The 19,491-nt window shown below is 44.0% G+C and overlaps 1 protein-coding gene across 3 annotated transcripts in view; it reads left to right on the top strand.

The window, feature by feature from the left end:
• The window catches only part of grid2 (glutamate receptor, ionotropic, delta 2), a 961,209-nt gene that overhangs the window by 686,286 nt on the left and 255,432 nt on the right, over window positions 1–19,491 (top strand). For all 3 annotated transcript variants that reach the window (XM_059650188.1, XM_059650127.1, XM_059650148.1), the window contains one exon: window positions 14,691–14,864. In XM_059650188.1, coding sequence (XP_059506171.1) covers window positions 14,691–14,864 — 174 coding nt within the window. The remainder of the gene's footprint in view (window positions 1–14,690; window positions 14,865–19,491) is intronic.

Genomic DNA, 19,491 nt, shown 5'->3' with positions numbered 1-19,491 from the left:
TTCATTTTCCGAACACATATTGTCCACACCAATTCTTGATGATTCAGGTCGTTAAATCTTCACTATACATTTAAACTTCAAAGGGAAGTCTTTGCTATTTTGTTACAATCTGATAAATCTAGAATCCGTACCTGCCTGTTAACCTTTATCATTGAACCCTGGCCTGTGCCATTCACATAAGAATATAAAACAGGAACAGAATTCAGCTATTCAGCCCTTCTGTTCTGCTCTACCATTCAGTAACATCAAGGCTGATCTGTAAATGAACTCCAACTCACCACAACTATATATTCCTTAACTGTTCTTTCAAATTCCTTTCAAAACCAAAAAATCTCCATTAATTAATCCTTATCCTTCTACATTCCAAGGGAAAAAAATCTGGCTAATATGATGACAACTTATAATTTACTCCTGGTACCTGTGGGGATGTTCTGGTGAAGCTTGCTGTCATTCTCCCAAAACCAATGGATCTTCCAAACAGACAAATTATAGACAAGTTAGTCTTTCTATCTTAACAGGGTAAAAGTTCCTTGATTTGCCTTTTTATGCTAACTGACAAAGATAAATCACAATGACGGACTTGTTCAATTCATTACCACATGGATTGCCGCACAAGGAGCCTCAAATCTATCGTCCCAGCAAAAAGGATTCAAGGACACAAGCCCATTGTCTGTAAATATACCTCAGTAACTTCTCCAAGTTCATTCCTGGAATCTGGGGATGTTGGTTAGGCCATCATTTATTGCCCATCCCTAACCATGATGGAAAGGGTGAGCTTCCTTCATTGAATCCCTGCAGTGTGAAAACAGGCCATTCAGCCCATTGAAATCACACTGACCCTCTGAAGAGCATCCCACTCATCCATCCACTGGCTGGAACCCAGCATTTCCCAAGGCCCATCCACCTAGCCTGCACATCTTTGGAGACAGTAAGGACTGCAGATGCTAGGAAGCTGGAGTCAATAAATGCAGAGCTGGAAAAGCACAGCAGGTCAGACAGCACCTGAGGAGAAGGAAAGTCAACATTTTGTGCCAAAACCTCCCTCATTGTGAAATCTTGACTTTCCTGCTTCTCGGATGCTGCCTACCAGCTGTGCTTTTCCAGCTCCACATTCACTGACTGCACATCTTTGGATGGGAGGAAACCCACGCCGACACGGAGAAGAATGTGCAAACTCCACACCGACAGTCGCCTCGGCCTGGAAATGAATCCAGGTCCCTGGTGCTGTGAGGCAGCAGTGCTAACCACTAAGCCAGCGTGCCACCGTTCCTTCTTGAAGCACTGCACTCGATGTGGTGTTGGTGCTGTTAGTGTGGGAGTTCCAGGATTCTGACCCAGCACTTATGAAGGAATGGTGATGTTCTCAGAAAGGATGTCATGTGGCTTGGGGGAGAACTCACAGGTGGTGATGTTTCCATGCATCTGTTGTCCTTGCCCTTCTAGCTGTCAGAGTTTACAGGTTTAGAAGATGTTGTTGAAGGAACGATGGCAAGTTCCTGCAGTATGTCTTGTCGATGGTACACAGTTCTGCCAGTGTGCATTGGTAATGAGGAATGTGTTGATGGGTGACTGATGTGCAGCCAACTCCATTTTGACACAGGCCAGGAATGCCCTCAAGTTACTGCACATTCCCAGCAAAGTGATGCAGATGAATTTGGCTGCAAATCAGAGGAAAATAGTGACAATAATTCCCATCAGTGTGAGTTACTTATCTAATAAATTTGTTCTCCTCAGCATTGTGGTTCCAAAGTTATCCATGTTGGTGTTCTTTGCCTCCCATTAATTTGATTTCCTTGTGGGACTCAACTCAACCACATTTAGCCAACACAATAATCCCTACTTGGAATGTCGGAGTACAAAGCAAATGAAGGGGAGTGGCTGTCAGTTCTGGCAGAAGTTTCACCTTATGACCTCCCTCCACCTCCTCAAGCACCATCATAGCTGCCATTGGTCATCCAACTCAACCATCTCACTGTCTGAAAGAGCAATTTCAATCTTTTATTCCCTCGTTAGTCCAGACAAAACTCTGGTTTCTTTGTTTAAACATTCATTCATGCATGTATGGGAATTGTGGACACTAAAGACGGCACACTATTCAAACTTTACTGAAAAAGGCAACAGTTTTATACTCTTTTACAGACAACAATTTTCTAGTCAGCTGTCTTGACAGATAATTATTTCCAATCAAAAGTTTACATATTTACTCATGCATATATCTCTCTCTTGCAGTGTTTACATAGTTTACATTCCACGTTAGAAACTAACATTCTTCACTATATTATCCAACCATATCAGAGCATATTCATATCTTCTAACTGTAAGCATGTACATGTGATTATCAGAAAACCTTCTACACTTTCGCTGTCCTACCACACCCAATTAGTCTGTCTGATTCATCTTCACCATCAGTCAAGCAACCATCTTTCACCATCCCCAATATTTTTAGAAATGGTTAACAAACATTTTTTAAGGAAACAAACTAAAAAATCACTTTTAAGGAGCAAATGCAGTAATCTGTACTGAAAACAACAAATGCAGGAGATCACAACAGGTCATTAATATTGCCTGACCCACTGTGATCGCCAGCCATTGTTGTTTTCAAAACTTTTCATGCCCCTGAGACTATTATCCTGGGTTTTTCATAACAGTGTTCTGGAGATTAGCTAGATCACACAACATCCATTGACCCTGCAAATAAAACATCTCTACCTCTTTGTTATCAAATGTCACGCTTTTGCATAATCTTGGTACAGAAGTTGTGATGTGGAGGTGCCGTTGTTGGACTCGGGTGGTTTTTGACTTGGTGTAGAAGTTGCCTCCCCACTTTTCAGCTCCAAAATGATAAGTTCAACCTCAACTTTATACACCAGCAATGCACGTTCTACATGGCTCATTGCTGTCAGTCAATGCGTGGGAGCAAGCGGATGAAAGGAGTTGTGTACCAAAGAAGTTATGCACAAGTTTAAGACATGCCCACGCAGAGTAGAGCACCTGTAGCATGATCAAACAACACGTGCAATGAGCTAAGTTTGAATCTCCATCAAAATGACTGGATTGCAAAACTGCTTCCGAATAAGACTCGCAAACCTGTCAATCACCCATGCTTCAGTGATGGAATTTATTGTTCATGAAAAACTAGTGCAAGAATGAAAGGGAGAGGAAGCTACCCTGAAGAAGGTGTCCAAGAGCAAGTTAATTAGAAATGACTATTACGAGGGCACATAATTTTGAGGTGACTGGAGGACAGTATAGGGGAGATGTCAGAGGTGGGTTCTTCACACAGAGAGTGATGGGCATGTGGAGTGCACTGCCGACAGTGGTATTGGACTCAGATGCTTTAGAGGCTTTCAAACAACTCTTGGATAGGCACATGGAGGATAGTAAAATGTAGGGTATGCAGGGTAGATTGCCCTTAGTAGGACAATAGGTCGACACAACATCGTGGGCCGAAGGCCCTGTACTGTGCTGTACTGTTCTATGTTCTATGCATCAGAGCAGGGACCAGGCACTGGCCTGATCTTACAAAGCATGTACCAGAATAGAGTCTCAAAAATTGTCAAAATGCTGTCAGACATGTAATGTGTGCATACATGCTTTCAAGTCACCAAATCAAACCCTGAGTCCAGGAAAGATTTCAGGCTAACAGCTGGTTGGTATAGTTGGTCATGGAAGGAAACTGTTCCATCTTACAATAGAATGCCAAGCTCACTCAGAGGCTACCAAGAAAACTCAATGCCAAAATGATCAGACTCCTGTGATTTATTGTCACATAGCAGCAAGATGCAAGTACCCATTCAGTCACATCAGCAATAAATTTCGCTATGGCCAGCAGCCAAACCGTGAGTGCAAACGCTCAGACACTACTCACATGATGACAAAACATAGAACAGTACAGTACAGTACAGGTCCTTCGGCCCCAGATGTTGTGCCGAACTTTTACCCTAAACCAAAGGTCTATTTAACCTCCACTCCTACCTTCTATTATCATCCATATGCCTATCTAATAGCTGCTTAAATGCCCCTAATGAAGCTGACTCCACTATCCTCTCCAGCAATGCATTCCATGCCCCTACTATTCTCTGAGTAAAGAGCCTACCCCGACATCTCCCCTGTACCCACCTCCACTCACGTTAAAACTATGTCTCCTCATAATAGCTACCTCCACCTGAGGAAAAAAGTCTCTGGCTGTCCACTCTATCTATACCTCTGATCATTTTGAACATCTCTATCAAGTCACCTCACATCCTTCGTCGTTCTAAAGAGAAAAGCCTGAGTTCTCTCAACGTTTCCTCGTAAGACCTTCCCTCCATTCCTGGCAACATCCTGGTAAATCTCCTCTGCACGATTTCCAATGCTTCCACATCTTTCCTGGAATGAGGTGACCAGAAAGGGACACAATATTACAGATGTGGCGGAACCAGCTTTTGTATAGCTGGAACATAACTTCATGACTCTTGAACTCAATCCCTCTATTAATGAAAGCTATCACACAATACACCTTCTTAACAACTCTATGCACCTGGGTGGCAGCTTTCAGGAAACTGTGGGCATGAACCCCATGATCCCTCTGCTCCTCTACACTGCCAAGAATCTTTCCATTAACTCTGTATTCTGCTTTCAAATTTGTCCTTCCAAAATGAATCACCTAACGCTATTCAGGGTTAAACTCCACCTGCCACTTCTCAGCCCAGCTCTGCATCCTATCAATGTCCTTTTGTAACCTAGAACAGCCCTCAGCACTACCCACAACTCCACCCACCTTTGTATTGTCCATGAACTTACTAGCCCACCCTTCCACTCCTACATCCAAATCATTTATAAAAATCACAAATAGAAGAGGACCCAGAACAGATCCTTGTGGTACACCACTCGTAACAGCACCATGTTGAATATTTTCTGTCCACTACCACCCTTTGTCTTCTAAGGGTCAGCCAATTCAGAATCCAGCCTGCCACATTTCCCCCATCCCATGCCTCCTTACCTTCTGCATGAGCCTCCCATGGGGAACCTTATCAAACACCTTAGTTAAATCCATGTACACCACATCCACTGCTCTACCTTCATCCACATGTTTGGTCACCTCTTCAAAGAATTCAATAAGGTTTGTGAGGCATGATCCATGCTAACTATCATGACTCAAATTGTGCCTATCCAAGTGATCATAAATCCTATCTCTCAGAGCCTTTTCCAAATATTTAGCCCACCACTGAAGTAAGACTAACTGGCCTGTAATTTGCAGGGATATCCTTATTTCCTGTTTTGAAAAAGGGAATGACGTCTGCCTCTCTCAAGACTTCCAACACTATACCCAGAAGGAGACTAACCTGCATGGATGACAGAACACAATTAAACCCTGTGGGAATTTTCAAATGTAAAACTATGCTGAACAATAGATTCCCTAGAAACAATTCTGCCCATGTCCACGATGATTGGATAGTGAGTATGAAGTGAAGTTATGGATCAATAGTGTGCAGTATAGGTGTACTCATGACCTACACAATCATACAAGATTTCAATGTGAGACATATTCAGATCACATCTTATTGATGAGATTAAGACCTGCCTATAAAGAAGTAACAGTCACAGTGTGGTTCACACCCCGCCCCCGCCACAACCGCCCCAAGAGGATCCCCCTCGTTCTCACACACCACCCTACCAACCTCCGGATACAACGCATTATCCTCCGACACTTCCGCCATTTACAATCCGACCCCACCACCCAAGACATTTTTCCATCCCCTCCCCTGTCTGCTTTCCGGAGAGACCACTCTCTCCGTGACTCCCTTGTTCGCTCCACACTGCCCTCCAACCCCACCACACCCGGCACCTTCCCCTGCAACCGCAGGAAATGCTACACTTGTCCCCACACCTCCTCCCTCACCCCCATCCCAGGCCCCAAGATGACATTCCACATTAAGCAGAGGTTCACCTGCACATCTGCCAATGTGGTATACTGCATCCACTGTACCCGGTGCGGCTTCCTCTACATTGGGGAAACCAAGCGGAGGCTTGGGGACCGCTTTGCAGAACACCTCCGCTCAGTTCGCAACAAACAACTGCACCTCCCAGTCGCAAACCATTTCCACTCCCCCTCCCATTCTCTTGATGACATGTCCATCATGGGCCTCCTGCACTGCCACAATGATGCCACCCGAAGGTTGCAGGAACAGCAACTCATATTCCGCCTGGGAACCCTGCAGCCATATGGTATCAATGTGGACTTCACCAGTTTCAAAATCTCCCCTTCCGCTACTGCATCCCTAAACCAGCCCAGTTCATCCCCTCCCCCCACTGCACCACACAACCAGCCCAGCTCTTCCCCCCCACCCACTGCATTCCAAAACCAGTCCAACCTGTCTCTGCCTCCCTAACCGGTTCTTCCTCTCACCCATCCCTTCCTCCCACCCCAAGCCGCACCCCCAGCTACCTACTAACCTCATCCCACCTCCTTGACCTGTCCGTCTTCCCTGGACTGACCTATCCCCTCCCTACCTCCCCACCTACACCCTCTCCACCTATCTTCTTTACTCTCCATCTTCGGTCCGCCTCCCCCTCTCTCCCTATTTATTCCAGTTCCCTCTCTCCATCCCCCTCTCTGATGAAGGGTCTAGGCCCGAAACGTCAGCTTTGGTGCTCCTGAGATGCTGCTTGGCCTGCTGTGTTCATCCAGCCTCACATTTTATTATCTTGGAATCTCCAGCATCTGCAGTTCCCATTATCTCGGGTCTAATCTCTGTCACTTTGGATGTGTCCCTCAGCAAACCATTTAAGCAAAATATTCACACTGAATGCAAAAAGGTGAGTGGTTGTTGAAGAATCCCTGACTCATGCTGTTTGGGTCATCCACATATTTGAATCTCTGAGACAAAGTTATACTCCTGACCATTTCAAATACCTGAACCCCATTGATATCTATGATGTAATTTCAATATCTATGAACCTAAAAAGATGGGGATTGTTTGCCAAGCTCACAAGCACCGATGATTCACCGATTGCCTGCTCATACTGCAGCAGCTATTAATTTCATACCTTGGTCCATGGCATATCATTCAGAGAGAAGGATGGGTGGCTTCAATATATTCAAAGTTGCGTTAGCGGCTGGAAAGAGATTCACACAAGTATGAGATGATCAGAACTGAGCATGTATATTGGCAAACATGGGAACTTGTTTACAATGAATTTACAATTTACAGCCATACCCATCAGAATACACTGTAAACAGTCTTGTTCTTTCTCTTCCTCTTACCAGGCAGTACTCCTTTCTGTACTGCTGGGTCTTCCTGTGAAATGTGGAGATAACACCTTCCTGGATAGTGATTTCAGATCGGGCTGGCAAGAAGCATGGTCTTCCATGGCAGGCCTGGAGGAAGACAGTGTCATTCCTCTGCCCTACCTTGTCCTCTGGGACCTCAAACACCCTCTCCCCTTGTCTGCCATCGCATCCTCCCAGCTGTGTGCAGTCAGCTACAGTTGGCAGCACATGTCCAGGTGCATACTGCAGTATTAAACATTCCAGTCTCAAGAATGCTGGTTTAATCTAAGATGTCCAAGCAGTGCTGGGTTTTTAAGGCAACAGAGAGTGGGCGACTTGTGCTGGTATCAGACAAGAAGCGTGCAATAAGGGTGCAGTAGGTAGTAAATGAAACGAGTTTGAGAAGATAGCCTTCACAGACAGAAACCCTCCATGAAACATCATAATGTTGACTCCTAGCTAAAATACGGTAGAATTCAGCCCAACAACTTTAATGCTTGCAAAACCTTGATTGTGTTCTGAGGTATCTTCGTACAATGAATTTATTCAACAAACTGTGCCATATTGATTCACTGTGAATTACCGCTGTTTCTTTTCATACTTTGAAATTGCAACCTCTCTCTCTCTCTCACACACACACAGGCGCATACACAGGCGCGCACACACACACACATGCACATGCACACACACGCACGAGCACGCACACGCACACGCGTGCACGCGCGCATTTACAAATTGTCCCTGTTTCTGCGCAAATCTTTGAGAATTCCAAAAATTGACATATGCTGCAATCTTCAAAGGCCATGAGTTCCAGGGGACTCCAGGACGGAGGGTTGGAGACTCTTAGGTAAACAGTTGTCTTCTAAGGAAAGGGCTGGGCTAGAGACAGCTGAGCAAAAGAACAGGAGGAGGCCGCTCAGCCCCTCAAATCTGTTCTTTTGTTAATCTGCAGCCCAATTCTATCTACCTTCCACTAATACCTTGACTAGCAGAAATCTGTCAAATTTAGTTTTAAAATTATTGATTGTTCTAACATCTACAGAGTTATTTTGTAGGAGAGAGTTCCACACTCTACCCACTTTGTAATTTCCTACATTCTTTGTCAAATTACTTGGCTCTGATAATGCATTCATGGTTCGTGGCCCACTCTGGCTCAGTTGCGAGTACTCCTGCCTCTGAGCGACGGGGTACTGAGTTTGAGGCCCACTGAAAACTCAAGGCTGACATTTCAGTACAATGTTGAAGGTGTGCTGCACTCTCTGAGCTGGGGACCTTTGGATCGGCTGTTTTAGACAAGCTCTGTCTGCCGGAAATGGTAGATATTAAAAAATCCCATTACGGGATTTCAGAATAAAAACAGCAGAGTTATCACTGATGTCATGCCTGAAATTTGTCCTTCAATGCGCATCACTAAAAACAGAATATCTGCTCAGTTTAACGGACTGCAGTGTAGCAGCGTTGCATTCACTGCTCCCCTAACTAGAATGTCACTTGGAAGCTGGCCTGTGAGAAAGGTAGCTTCCCCACAGTCATTTTGGATTCACCAAAGTAATAATCGTCTCAGGGAGGGACGTCTTCCCCCATTGTGATTGGGAAAGCCCTACTTTAGAAAGCTGTGGGTCCATCGGATTGTCTGTCAGCTCTGTAGGCCCACGTTCAAGTGCGGCCACTGCCAGGACTACTGCCCAAAACCTGAGAAAAAGGAGCTGACTCAAGCCAGACTGAAGGGAAGACCAAGGTATCACTGGGGTCCAGGAAGTTCAGGGGATTGGGGAGGGGGATTAAATTGGGTGGAGCTGCACCTCAGTCAGACACAGTGAGTCCTCAAAGGGGGTCCCTTCGCTTACGTAACAGGAACCTCCTCCCTGAAAGTTGCCAGGCTGTCCCAATTATCCTGAGTGTCTCCCTGCCATATGTTAGGTGGGTTCAGGTAGGAACTTGGTAATGAATTGAGTGGTTAAGGCCCTGGATGAGTCAAAAGGCAAGCAGTCCACTTGACACCTCCAGAGCCTTCCACAAAATGGGAGAGAGCGCACAGGCCAGCTGGATGGTGGTTGGCAGATCACAAGTTGCATTTCACAAGTCCCTGTGAATTCACCAGTTACTTAAACCAACACACCCACCTTCAGCCATCTGTCACATTGCTGCTTGTGGGATTTTACTGCAGGCACTTTAACTCGTGAATGTCCTGCATGCCAACAGTGAAAGTAGTTCTGTTGTGTACAAGATAATAAAGTGTGAAGCTGGATGAACACAGCAGGCCAAGCAGCATTTCAGGAGCACAAGAGCTGACGTTTCGGGCATAGACCCTTCATCAGAGAGGGGGATAGGGTGAGGGTTCTGTAATAAATAGGGAGAGAGGGGGAGGCAGAACGAAGATGGAGAGAAAAGAAGATAGGTGGAGAGGAGAGTATAAGTGGGGAGGTAGGGAGGGGATACATCAGTCCAGGGAAGATGGACAGGTCAAGGAGGTGGGATGAGGTTAGTAGGTAGGAAACGGAGGTGCGGCTTGGGGTGGGAGGAAGGGGTGAGTGAGAGGAAGAACAGGTTAGGGCGGCAGAGACAGGCTGGGCTGGTTTTGGAATGTAGTGGGGGAAGGGGAGATTTTGAAGCTGGTGAAGTCCACATTGATACCATTGGGCTGCAGGGTTCCCAAGCGGAATATGAGTTGCTGTTCCTGCAACCTTCGGGTGACATCAATGTGGCACTGCAGGAGGCCCATGATGGACATGTCATCTAAAGAAAGGGAGGGGGAGTTGAAATGGTTCACGACTGGGAGGTGCTGTTGTTTATTGCGAACCGAGCGGAGGTGTTCTGCAAAGCGGTCCCCAAGCCTCCACTTGGATTCCCCAATGTAGAGGAAGCCACACCGGGTACAGTGGATGCAATATACCACATTGGCAGATGTGCAGGTGAACCTCTGCTTAATATGGAAAGTCATCTTGGGGCCTAGGATAGGGGTGAGGGAGGAGGTGTGGGAGCAAGTATAGCACTTCCTGCGGTTGCAGGGGAAGATGCCGGGTGTGGTGGGGTTGGAGTGCAGTGTGGAGCGAACAAGGGAGTCATGGAGAGAGTGGTCTCTCTGGAAGTCAGACAAGGGTGGGGATGGAAAAATGTCTTGGGTGGTGAGGCCAGATTGTAGATGGCGGAAGTGTCGGAGGATGATGCGTTGTATCCAGAGGTTGGTGGGGTGGTGTGTGAGAACGAGGGGGATCCTCTTTGGGCGGTTGTGGCGGGGGCGGGGTGTGAGGGATGTGTTGCGGGAAATGCAGGAGACGCGGTCAAGGGCATTCTCGACCACTGTGGGGGGAAAGTTGCGGCCCTTGAAGACTTTGGACATCTGGGATGTGCGGGAGTGGAATGCCTCATCGTGGGAGCAGATGCGGCGGAGGCGGAGGAATTGGGAATAGGGGATGGAATTTTTGCAGGAGGGTGGGTGGGAGGAGGTGTATTGTAGGTAGCTGTGGGAGTCGGTGGGCTTGAAATGGACATCAGTTACAAGCTGGTTGCCTGAGATGGAGACTGAGAGGTTGAACACATCCTTCATCTTCCTGGAGGCTTGGGGACCGCTTTGTAGAACACCTCCACTCGGTTCACAATAAACAACTGCACCTCCCAGTCGTGAACCATTTCAACTCCCCCTCCCTTTCTTTAGATGACATGTCCATCATGGGCCTCCTGCAGTGCCATATTGATGTCACCCGAAGGTTGCAGGAACAGCAACTCATATTCCGCTTGGGAACCCTGCAGCCCAATGGTATCAATGTGGATTTCACCAGCTTCAAAATCTCCCCTTCCCCCACCGCATCCCAAAACCAGCCCAGTTCGTCCCCTCCCCCCACTGCATCACACAACCAGCCCAGCTCTTCCCCTCACCCCACTGCAAACACCAGCCCAGCCTGTCTCTGCCTCCCTAACCTGTTCTTCCTCTCACCCATCCCTTCCTCCCACCCCAAGCCGCACCTCCATTTCCTACCTGCTAACCTCATCCTACCTCCTTGACCTGTCCGTCTTCCCTGGACTGACCTATCCCCTCCCCACCTCCCCACCTATACTCTCCTCTCCACCTATCTTCTTTTCTCTCCATCTTTGGTCCGCCTCGCCCTCTCTCCCTATTTATTCCAGAACCCTCACCCCATCCCCCTCTCTGATGAAGGGTCTAGGCCCGAAACATCAGCTTTTGTGCTCTTGAGATGCTGCTTGGCCTGCTGTGTTCATCCAGCCTCACATTTTATTTTCTTGGATTCTGCAGCATCTGCAGTTCCCATTATCTCTGTTGTGTACTATGTTCTTTGAGATGTTCAGTGGTCATGAAAATGCAATGTCAATGCCGGTCTTTCTTTCTTTTCACTTTTGCTCGAACTCCCTCCCTACAGGAAAATACTTTTCTCTCTCCTAGCAACTCTTTCCAAGTTGTTAAAGCCTCAACGAAGTCACCCTTTAACATGTATATTTCAGAGATTACAGACATACTTTACTTAAGCACCTCTGAAGCCTCGCAGCCCGGTAGTATTCTGGTGACCTTCCATGCACTCCTTCCAAGGATAGTTTCAAACTTTTTGAATTGTGATATGCCCAGAACTGTGTGCATTCCCCAGATGTGGCCAAAGCACGACTGCCTTAGGAGTGCATGAGGGAAAACAAATGGAAAATAAATCCTTTTAACTTTCCGCTTTAGCAACTGCAATGAAAAAATGTCACTCTGTAGAACTAATTAGAGTTCAAGTGTGCGAATAATTGTGAGAGACAAATTTGGCCACTTTATGATGATTCTCAACAAGGTACATGCTATGTTGGGAGAAAAAGTAGCACAGGCGGTTTCAGTTTGTGAAAATATAGGACCTTATGAATGATGAAATTAATTAATGCAACGTTCCTTGCTTCGATCTCTTATGTAAAAACAACACTTTGTAAAGCACTGATTCATTCAACTTATAACAAAACTGAGTTAGAATCATGAGATAACAAGATGCAGAGCTGGATGAACACAGCAGGCCAAGCGGCATCAGTGGGGCAGAAAAGCTGACATTTCAGGTCTGGACCCTTCTTCAGAAAAATGTCCACCCAGCTCTACACCTTGATATCTCAGATTCTCCAACATCGGCAGTTCCTACTATCTCTGAGTTAAAATCATTCTATGTGAGGACACTTTACTAATGAATAGTTTATTTCAATATGAATATCTTCTTGGAAGTTGCAGACAGGTATTGAATGCAAATGGATCAATCCTTAATATCACAGAGCATGATTTCAGTCTGAAAGTCTCTGGGTGCTTAAGCACTTCATCTTTGGAGTTCAAAAACATGTAAATGAGGGAGCCCTGTGCCCCTCTACGTTTAAGTATGTTCCCGTGCCTGTATCTCCATATGCAGTTACTAACATCTGCATTATCTGATGTGTAACTTATTCACTAGCTGAGAATAATCCTTCATAATACACTTGGCCAGAAAATCTCAGATGTCAAGGGATGCCCTTTGTGATTTTATATGTGTTAGTTCACGTAATATGGGATATTTTCCAATCAATCCATGCAGATATTACAGCACAGCTCTTGCACAAGTGGAACTTGAACTCTGTATGCCACCATTCCTCTTGAGTCCAATACCCAATGGCACTGATCGAGAGTGACTGAATGTGAAGCATTATAACAGAATGTCACATCTTGTGATTTCATGGTAACCATCCCAAAGGTACAGGCTTGTCTGGTCTTGGATCTATGCCTTAATACAACACCCTCCTCTTAAAGGACAGGAATAAGTAACCAATATTGAATTTGCAGTCTAGAAGGGCATCATTTTATCCCTTCTAACTATACCACCTCTTTGGCAGAGCTATTCAATTAGTCCCACTCCCTTGCTCATTCCCCGTAATAGAACAGAACTCACATACTGGAACTTGACAGGCTAGACTCCGAACGTTCATGGTCACAAGTTGACTTAGTGCTGGAGATTTCTTTCATCAGTCTGAAATTTTCCTTGTACCTTCTAAGGCTAAATTCCTCCTCTCTGAAACACTCTTAAATTAAGCTGTTTTAAATAAATGAGTTGGCAATGTCATTGAAACAGCACAAACATGAACTGAACATAAACAGGTTACCCAATACCCTACACAAATGCCAGTGAGTCTGACATAAATAGGAGTGATGTTGAACTGTAACTCTCAACTAGCAATTGTAAGTCAGCAGCTCAGTACACATTCTGCCTCCTTTCTTTTGCTCAGTTGAATCAATCAAGCTTAATGGGCATCCGATTCAACACGCGTGCCTGTCTTTCTGTATCATTCAACCTCGATTCCATGCCAAGTTCTTACTTAGAGATTTTACTACTTTTGCAATAGGTGAGCAATGGTAATGTTTGGAGATTATGAATTATTTCATAAATATCACCCTGGATTCCATTCTTCAATAATCTGGTTGCAACTAAATGCTATCAAGTTAAAACTGCATTGATAAAAATCTGACACAGACGTAAGGTAGGCTGATAACCAGTTGCACCGTCCTATTCCTCCCTAAGTAGAATCTATTTATTCAACATACCTTGCACCACTTTCTCCGTCTCCCAGACACTACTTTCACTTCCTCATAATGAAGCTCATTGTACCAGGTAAGGGGGGAAATTGGAAAACAGTCGCTTGAACAGAAGTGAAGCTATCAGGTTGAACTGGGAAGGTGGGGAGATGGAGTAATTGCTTGTAAACCACAAAATCAAATGTACAGCTCATTCCTAATTGACTGGAAACAATGGCAGTGCATCATTTTTGCAGTTTGGAGCTCATTAGATTTAATCTTCCACAGGCACATTGGTGCCAGTTTGATGAGAAGGTGACAGCTCTTTAATAAAAGAATGGCATTGTCTGTCTGTGTTTTATCCTTTTTTTTAATCCCGCCACTCTGTTTTGTTGGAATAATTGAAAATGAGTTTTGCTCGAGAAATGAAATATAATGACAATTCCACTGTGGATGTTTTTGTATTTGTTGCTTGCCAAGTATTAGCATTGTCAATCCCTGAATGATGGACGTATTGGAGAGTGAAATGTTTTCTGTTCAGCAGAGGGTGTCAGCCTTAAGTACTTCCAGCTTAAGTGCTGTAGGGATCAAATGAAATGTTAACTCTGCTCCCCAGAGTCTTGGCTAAAGGTTTCTATCAAGCCAAAGCTTCATTCAGATGCGAGCTTACAAACTGTAAGTATAATTACTGAACAGAAATGATGCGATATTGCTGCATAGGATCAAACCTTTGCTGCATTATAATCTATGGTTACTTTATCTACCGTTTCTGTGTTAAACCTGCTGAGTGGTCTACACTTCCATTAACTAACTCCCAGGTGGGGGTTCAATACAATAATGATGGAGGAGTGTGATTTTTATGATGCAAAAAAGTGAAGAAAATAACGGTTTGAACGACACACTTTTTATGAAGATATTTCTGCAATTTCCCAGGAGTTAAATGATGGCGATGTCCAGGAGTTGGTGAGGCGGTCAGTTGGGAGATTGACAATCATTCGGCAGACTTTTCCCTTGTCCTTAAACACCACTCACAGCTGTATTCGTGGGAAGCACAGAATCTCTCCATCGCTGTGCGACCCCAAGGACCCTTACAAGAATAACATGGAGGTAAGACTATTTTGAATCATCAGGCATCATACATTTTAAAATTAAACATCCTGGTGCTAAGATATTCCTTTATTACATGTGATGCTCTCCTTGTCGCTGTGCTGTTTTGTCCTCTGAATGTTGAGTACGTGTGTGTCCGCATCATGCCCGCACAAACACAACCTCACACATAATATACACAATCACACACATTTACAAACGCAGTTGCAACACACCATTTTGTGCCCACACCAACATTTCTGTCTCAGGCCTGCTGCAATGTTCTAGGAAGGCTCAAAGGAAACTGGAGCAACAACGCCTCACCTTCTGTTTCGGGACTCAACATTGAGTTTAACAATTTTAAGAGCATGAACACTCCCTTCTGTGTCGAGTATTCACCCCCGCATCCCAGGTCTTGTCATGAAATGGATTGCTTCCAGCACCTTTTCAAGCACACATAGTCCTCATTATCGCTGAGCTAGCTTCTCTCCTTCCACGGCCTAGTATCAACAAATCCTTTGATGGCCTACCCTTTTTGTCTCTCTCTCTCTCTCTCTGTCTCTGTAAGGTCCACCTCCACCTCGCCACTCGCCTCTCTTCTTCCCATCCCATCATCAGTGTAAAAACCACCTCTCCCCAGCAGCTATCAGTTCTGAACAAGGGTCACTGGACTCAAAATGTTAGCTGTGCTTTCTCTCCACATATGCTAACAGACCTGCTGAGTTTCTCCAGCAATTTCTGCTTGTGTTTGTTTAAAAATGTATGTCCAGATACATTTACAGCCTAGAAGAATCATAAATAATTAGATACATACACATAAATGTCTATCAGCAGATTGGTTTATAATTAAGTATAGAATGACAGATTGTAAGGGAGGTTAGACTAAATAGTTTTACTCTCGCATTTGGGATTCTCAATGTCCAGAAGTAAGCAACAGAAAATCTCTATTAAATTTTTATTTCCCATGTTTCCAAAGAGAAATTGTTATCACACCTGCAATTTCTACAAATGTGCTCCTGTGAGTGAGACTTTCCACTCAAAGCACATTTATTCTGAGATCATTCCTATTATTTTATTCCATGGATTAATTATAATGGCTATATTGAGTTATAATGTGTGACTAAATTGTCAAAGGCAACTTTATGGGTGTGTGGACTGCATATCTGGCACACATTGATTGGCTTTCATAATTCGAAATGAATGAACAAGTAAAATCCCACATTAAATGTATGAAACTTAAGAATTTAAAGATGTCACATGGAAACTATTCTCTCCACTTCTAAAACAATCTTGAATCCTTTTCTGTGTCCAAAACTTCTGTTACTTAAACTGTAAAACAACAACCTGCTTCTAAAATAGCAACACACCCCAAGCAAGATCTGGCATCGACCACACAGCGAGATATTAAGACTGGAAACCGACAGTGGGATCAAAGGCATAGGTGTTGTGGCATCCAAAGGGAAAGTAAGAGATAGAGAGCTGATGGAGTAATGCAAATTGAGGCTAAAACTAGGAAAGTGCTGAGATCTGTTGGGGCTGGAGGAGGATGGCATATTAATAACAATAAGATACACCTTTAGAGTGGCAAAGAGAAATGTGGAATGGACAGTGACGCACCAGAAAGTATCAGTAAATCATTCCAGAGCTAAGCACATCAAAGAAAATGCAGAAAGGAATGTCGGACTGATAGCAATGGACAGATAAATGAATCAATTTGACTTGTTGTTTCTTCCATCATTGGAAGTGGCATCGCTGGGCTGGGCCAGTATTTATTACCCAATGGAGTGGTGAGCTACCTGTTTGAGCTACCACAGTCCATTTGCTGTAGGTAGACACACAGTGCTGTTAGGGACGGCGTTCCAGGATTTTGAACTGGTGACACTGATCGAATGGTGACACATTTCCAAATCAGGGTGGAGAGAGGCTTGGAGAGGAACTTGCAAATACTGTGCCCCCATGTATCTTCTGGCCTCTTCCTCTTGGATGAAAGTGGTCATGGGTTCGGTTATTGCAGCCCCAAATTCCATAACCTTTCAGTCATTTGAGATTCCCAACCAGAGAGCTGTCACGTTTAGCACGGAACATATGATTTTCAGCTTAAAGTATCAATGTTTCTTGAAATTATCTATAGCCTCGGTATATTTTTGCAATAAATGCAATTTTTAAAATTTCTACCTCCATGAATTCAAATAGATTGCAAATATCTTGAGGCAGGAGCCTTACACTTTGTTACTGATTCCCTTGTAACACAAGTTGTATTTTGGCCAGAGATAATAGGAACTGCAGATGCTAGAGAATCCGAGATAACACGGTGTGAAGCTGGATGAACACAGCAGGCCAAGCAGCATCAGAGGAGCAGGAAAGCTGACATTTTGGGCCTAGATAAAGGGCCTAGGGCCGAACTGTCAACTTTCCTGCTCCTAAGATGCTGCTTGGCCTGCTGTGTTCAACCAGCTCTATACCTTGTTATCTTGTATTTTGGCCCATTCTTTTCTCCAAATTACCTAATTAACCTCCAGTTTCAAAAGACAGGCAATTGTTTTGATACTGAATTTAATTTACAAGAACAGTAATTTTTGAAATGCTGTAATGTGATTGCTTCATGTAACTGATAAACAGATAAACGGATAAACTCCAAACAAAATATTTTCCATTACAAAATATCCTACAATTCTGAAAAGATGGACCTGCTACAGGTTGTCTGGCAAATTAACAAGAATGCTATTAAAAGGTCATGGAAATGAAATTTAATTAGAATCACACTATTTACTATAGCACTGTAAAAACTGTAATAAATTATGTGATTCTAATTAGAGCCTGTGATATCAGTTACCTCCGTTACGGGAAAAAGAAGAATATAACACAAACTTTATTTTCAAAGGTGTTTAAGCAGCAGGATAGTTCATTAGATGCCACAAATCCAGATACTTTATGAGCTGCAATAATTCCAATTAATCTTCAGCCTAAAGGAATGATGGTAGCTATTTGAGCCTCCAGTGAATATTCAAACTGATGGTATTCACTTGGTAAGACATCTACCTGCCAATGTTAAATGAAGGAAAGGATAGAATGTTATAGTAGAGTGAACTACCTCCTCCTGTTCATTCACATCAGGGTGTATAGTTAGTTTGGTCGCTCAGACAGGTGAGGGCAATTCAAATTTTAAAATGCATGATTTATACAAGCACAATTTCATTTGTCATCCACATTGAGCAGCCTCTAAGACAAATTAGGACAATTATTTTGGTGCCCATGGTGTGTAAATTCTGTAGGCTCCCATAATTGCCATGATAATTCTGAGGATGAGGCCAAAAATGTCCCCAGTTTCATTATCACATAATGATGCCTCTGGCACATTCATGCCATATTCATGGTCTGGTGATTTCCATTCTCAGCTATAACAATGCTCTCCCAACATTACGTTTCTCCTTTTACACCCCCCATGAAAGCTGACCTATCCAAATTGTTTATCTCCTTAAGTTAATGTGTACCAACTCTCTTTTACCTGACTCTCCTCCATTAATCAAACGATGCTTGTGCCCGGTCTGTCAATGCCTAGATTCTATCATTTCCATCCTCATGTTCAAATGTCCTTTCTGTATCTTGATGTTTTCCGATCCTCTAAAAGCGTTGTTTCCCTCCAACTCTGATTTCCGTGGTATATCGTACAGTCCTTTGCCTCCCCATTAAAGAGTTGGATCTTCAGCCATCAGGGACTTACGCCACGCAAATCTCTCCCCAAAACTGGATCAATTCTGCACTTTCCTCTGTCCCCTAAGGTGCTACTCAAGGGCTATCTCTATGACAAGTGACCTGCCCTAATGTCTCCTTTCTTATCTCTCGTTAATTATTGCATCGTGACAGTTCTGCCAGGCAGACGTTTTACTCTACTACAAGTGAGCTGTTTGTTGCTGTTGGTAATCATTTTACACAAGCACACTTGTGACCACCAAGGTATCCATTACCACAAAATATGTCATTGTCCCAGACTATAAGATTGCAATATCATTAACCCATCTTGCTTCAAGGATAGAACATAAAAACCTGCCCTAGAAACTCAGGAAATCTTGATATGATGACCCATCTATTTCTCCTTCTGCTATCCCCGCAGTCACTGATAAAACAAAGCTGGAGCTGTTGACTTGCCAAAAAGATCAATGTCAATGAATGAGTCCACAAGACTCAGACAGGTGTGAAGGAAATCAGTAGTGGAGCCATAATCCCATAATCCCAAGCATGCTACACTTTCCAGCCCTTGTGCCTCAAATTATTCGCATATTCTATCTTATAATAGTTATTCTTAGAAAGAGGCTGTGTACCGCCAATGTTTAAATTATAAGATGGACAAGTAATTCACTACTTCCTGCTGTAACTTGGCATTATGAGTACAGTAATGATAAACCAAGCCAGCTTGATGAATTGGTCAGCTAATTCAACATCTGGCCTGTATTGTCTCCGCTAATAACAGAAGATTGAAACAGCTTCATATTAGCAAGGAAGCAGGATTCAAATAGCATCCTAATTCAAGCTGTCAATGCTTCTACATTATTCAGAGGGATACTGGAGTCCTCAGCAGTTTTATCAGACCAGAGATTAGAACAAGAAATGGGTGCACTCTTCTCTTGCATTTCTGACCCTGTTGAAATGA

This window comes from Stegostoma tigrinum, chromosome 1 (assembly GCF_030684315.1).
Source record: "Stegostoma tigrinum isolate sSteTig4 chromosome 1, sSteTig4.hap1, whole genome shotgun sequence".
NCBI classification, from domain to species: Eukaryota; Metazoa; Chordata; class Chondrichthyes; order Orectolobiformes; family Stegostomatidae; genus Stegostoma; species Stegostoma tigrinum.
This window is presented reverse-complemented; position numbering and strand designations above follow the sequence as displayed.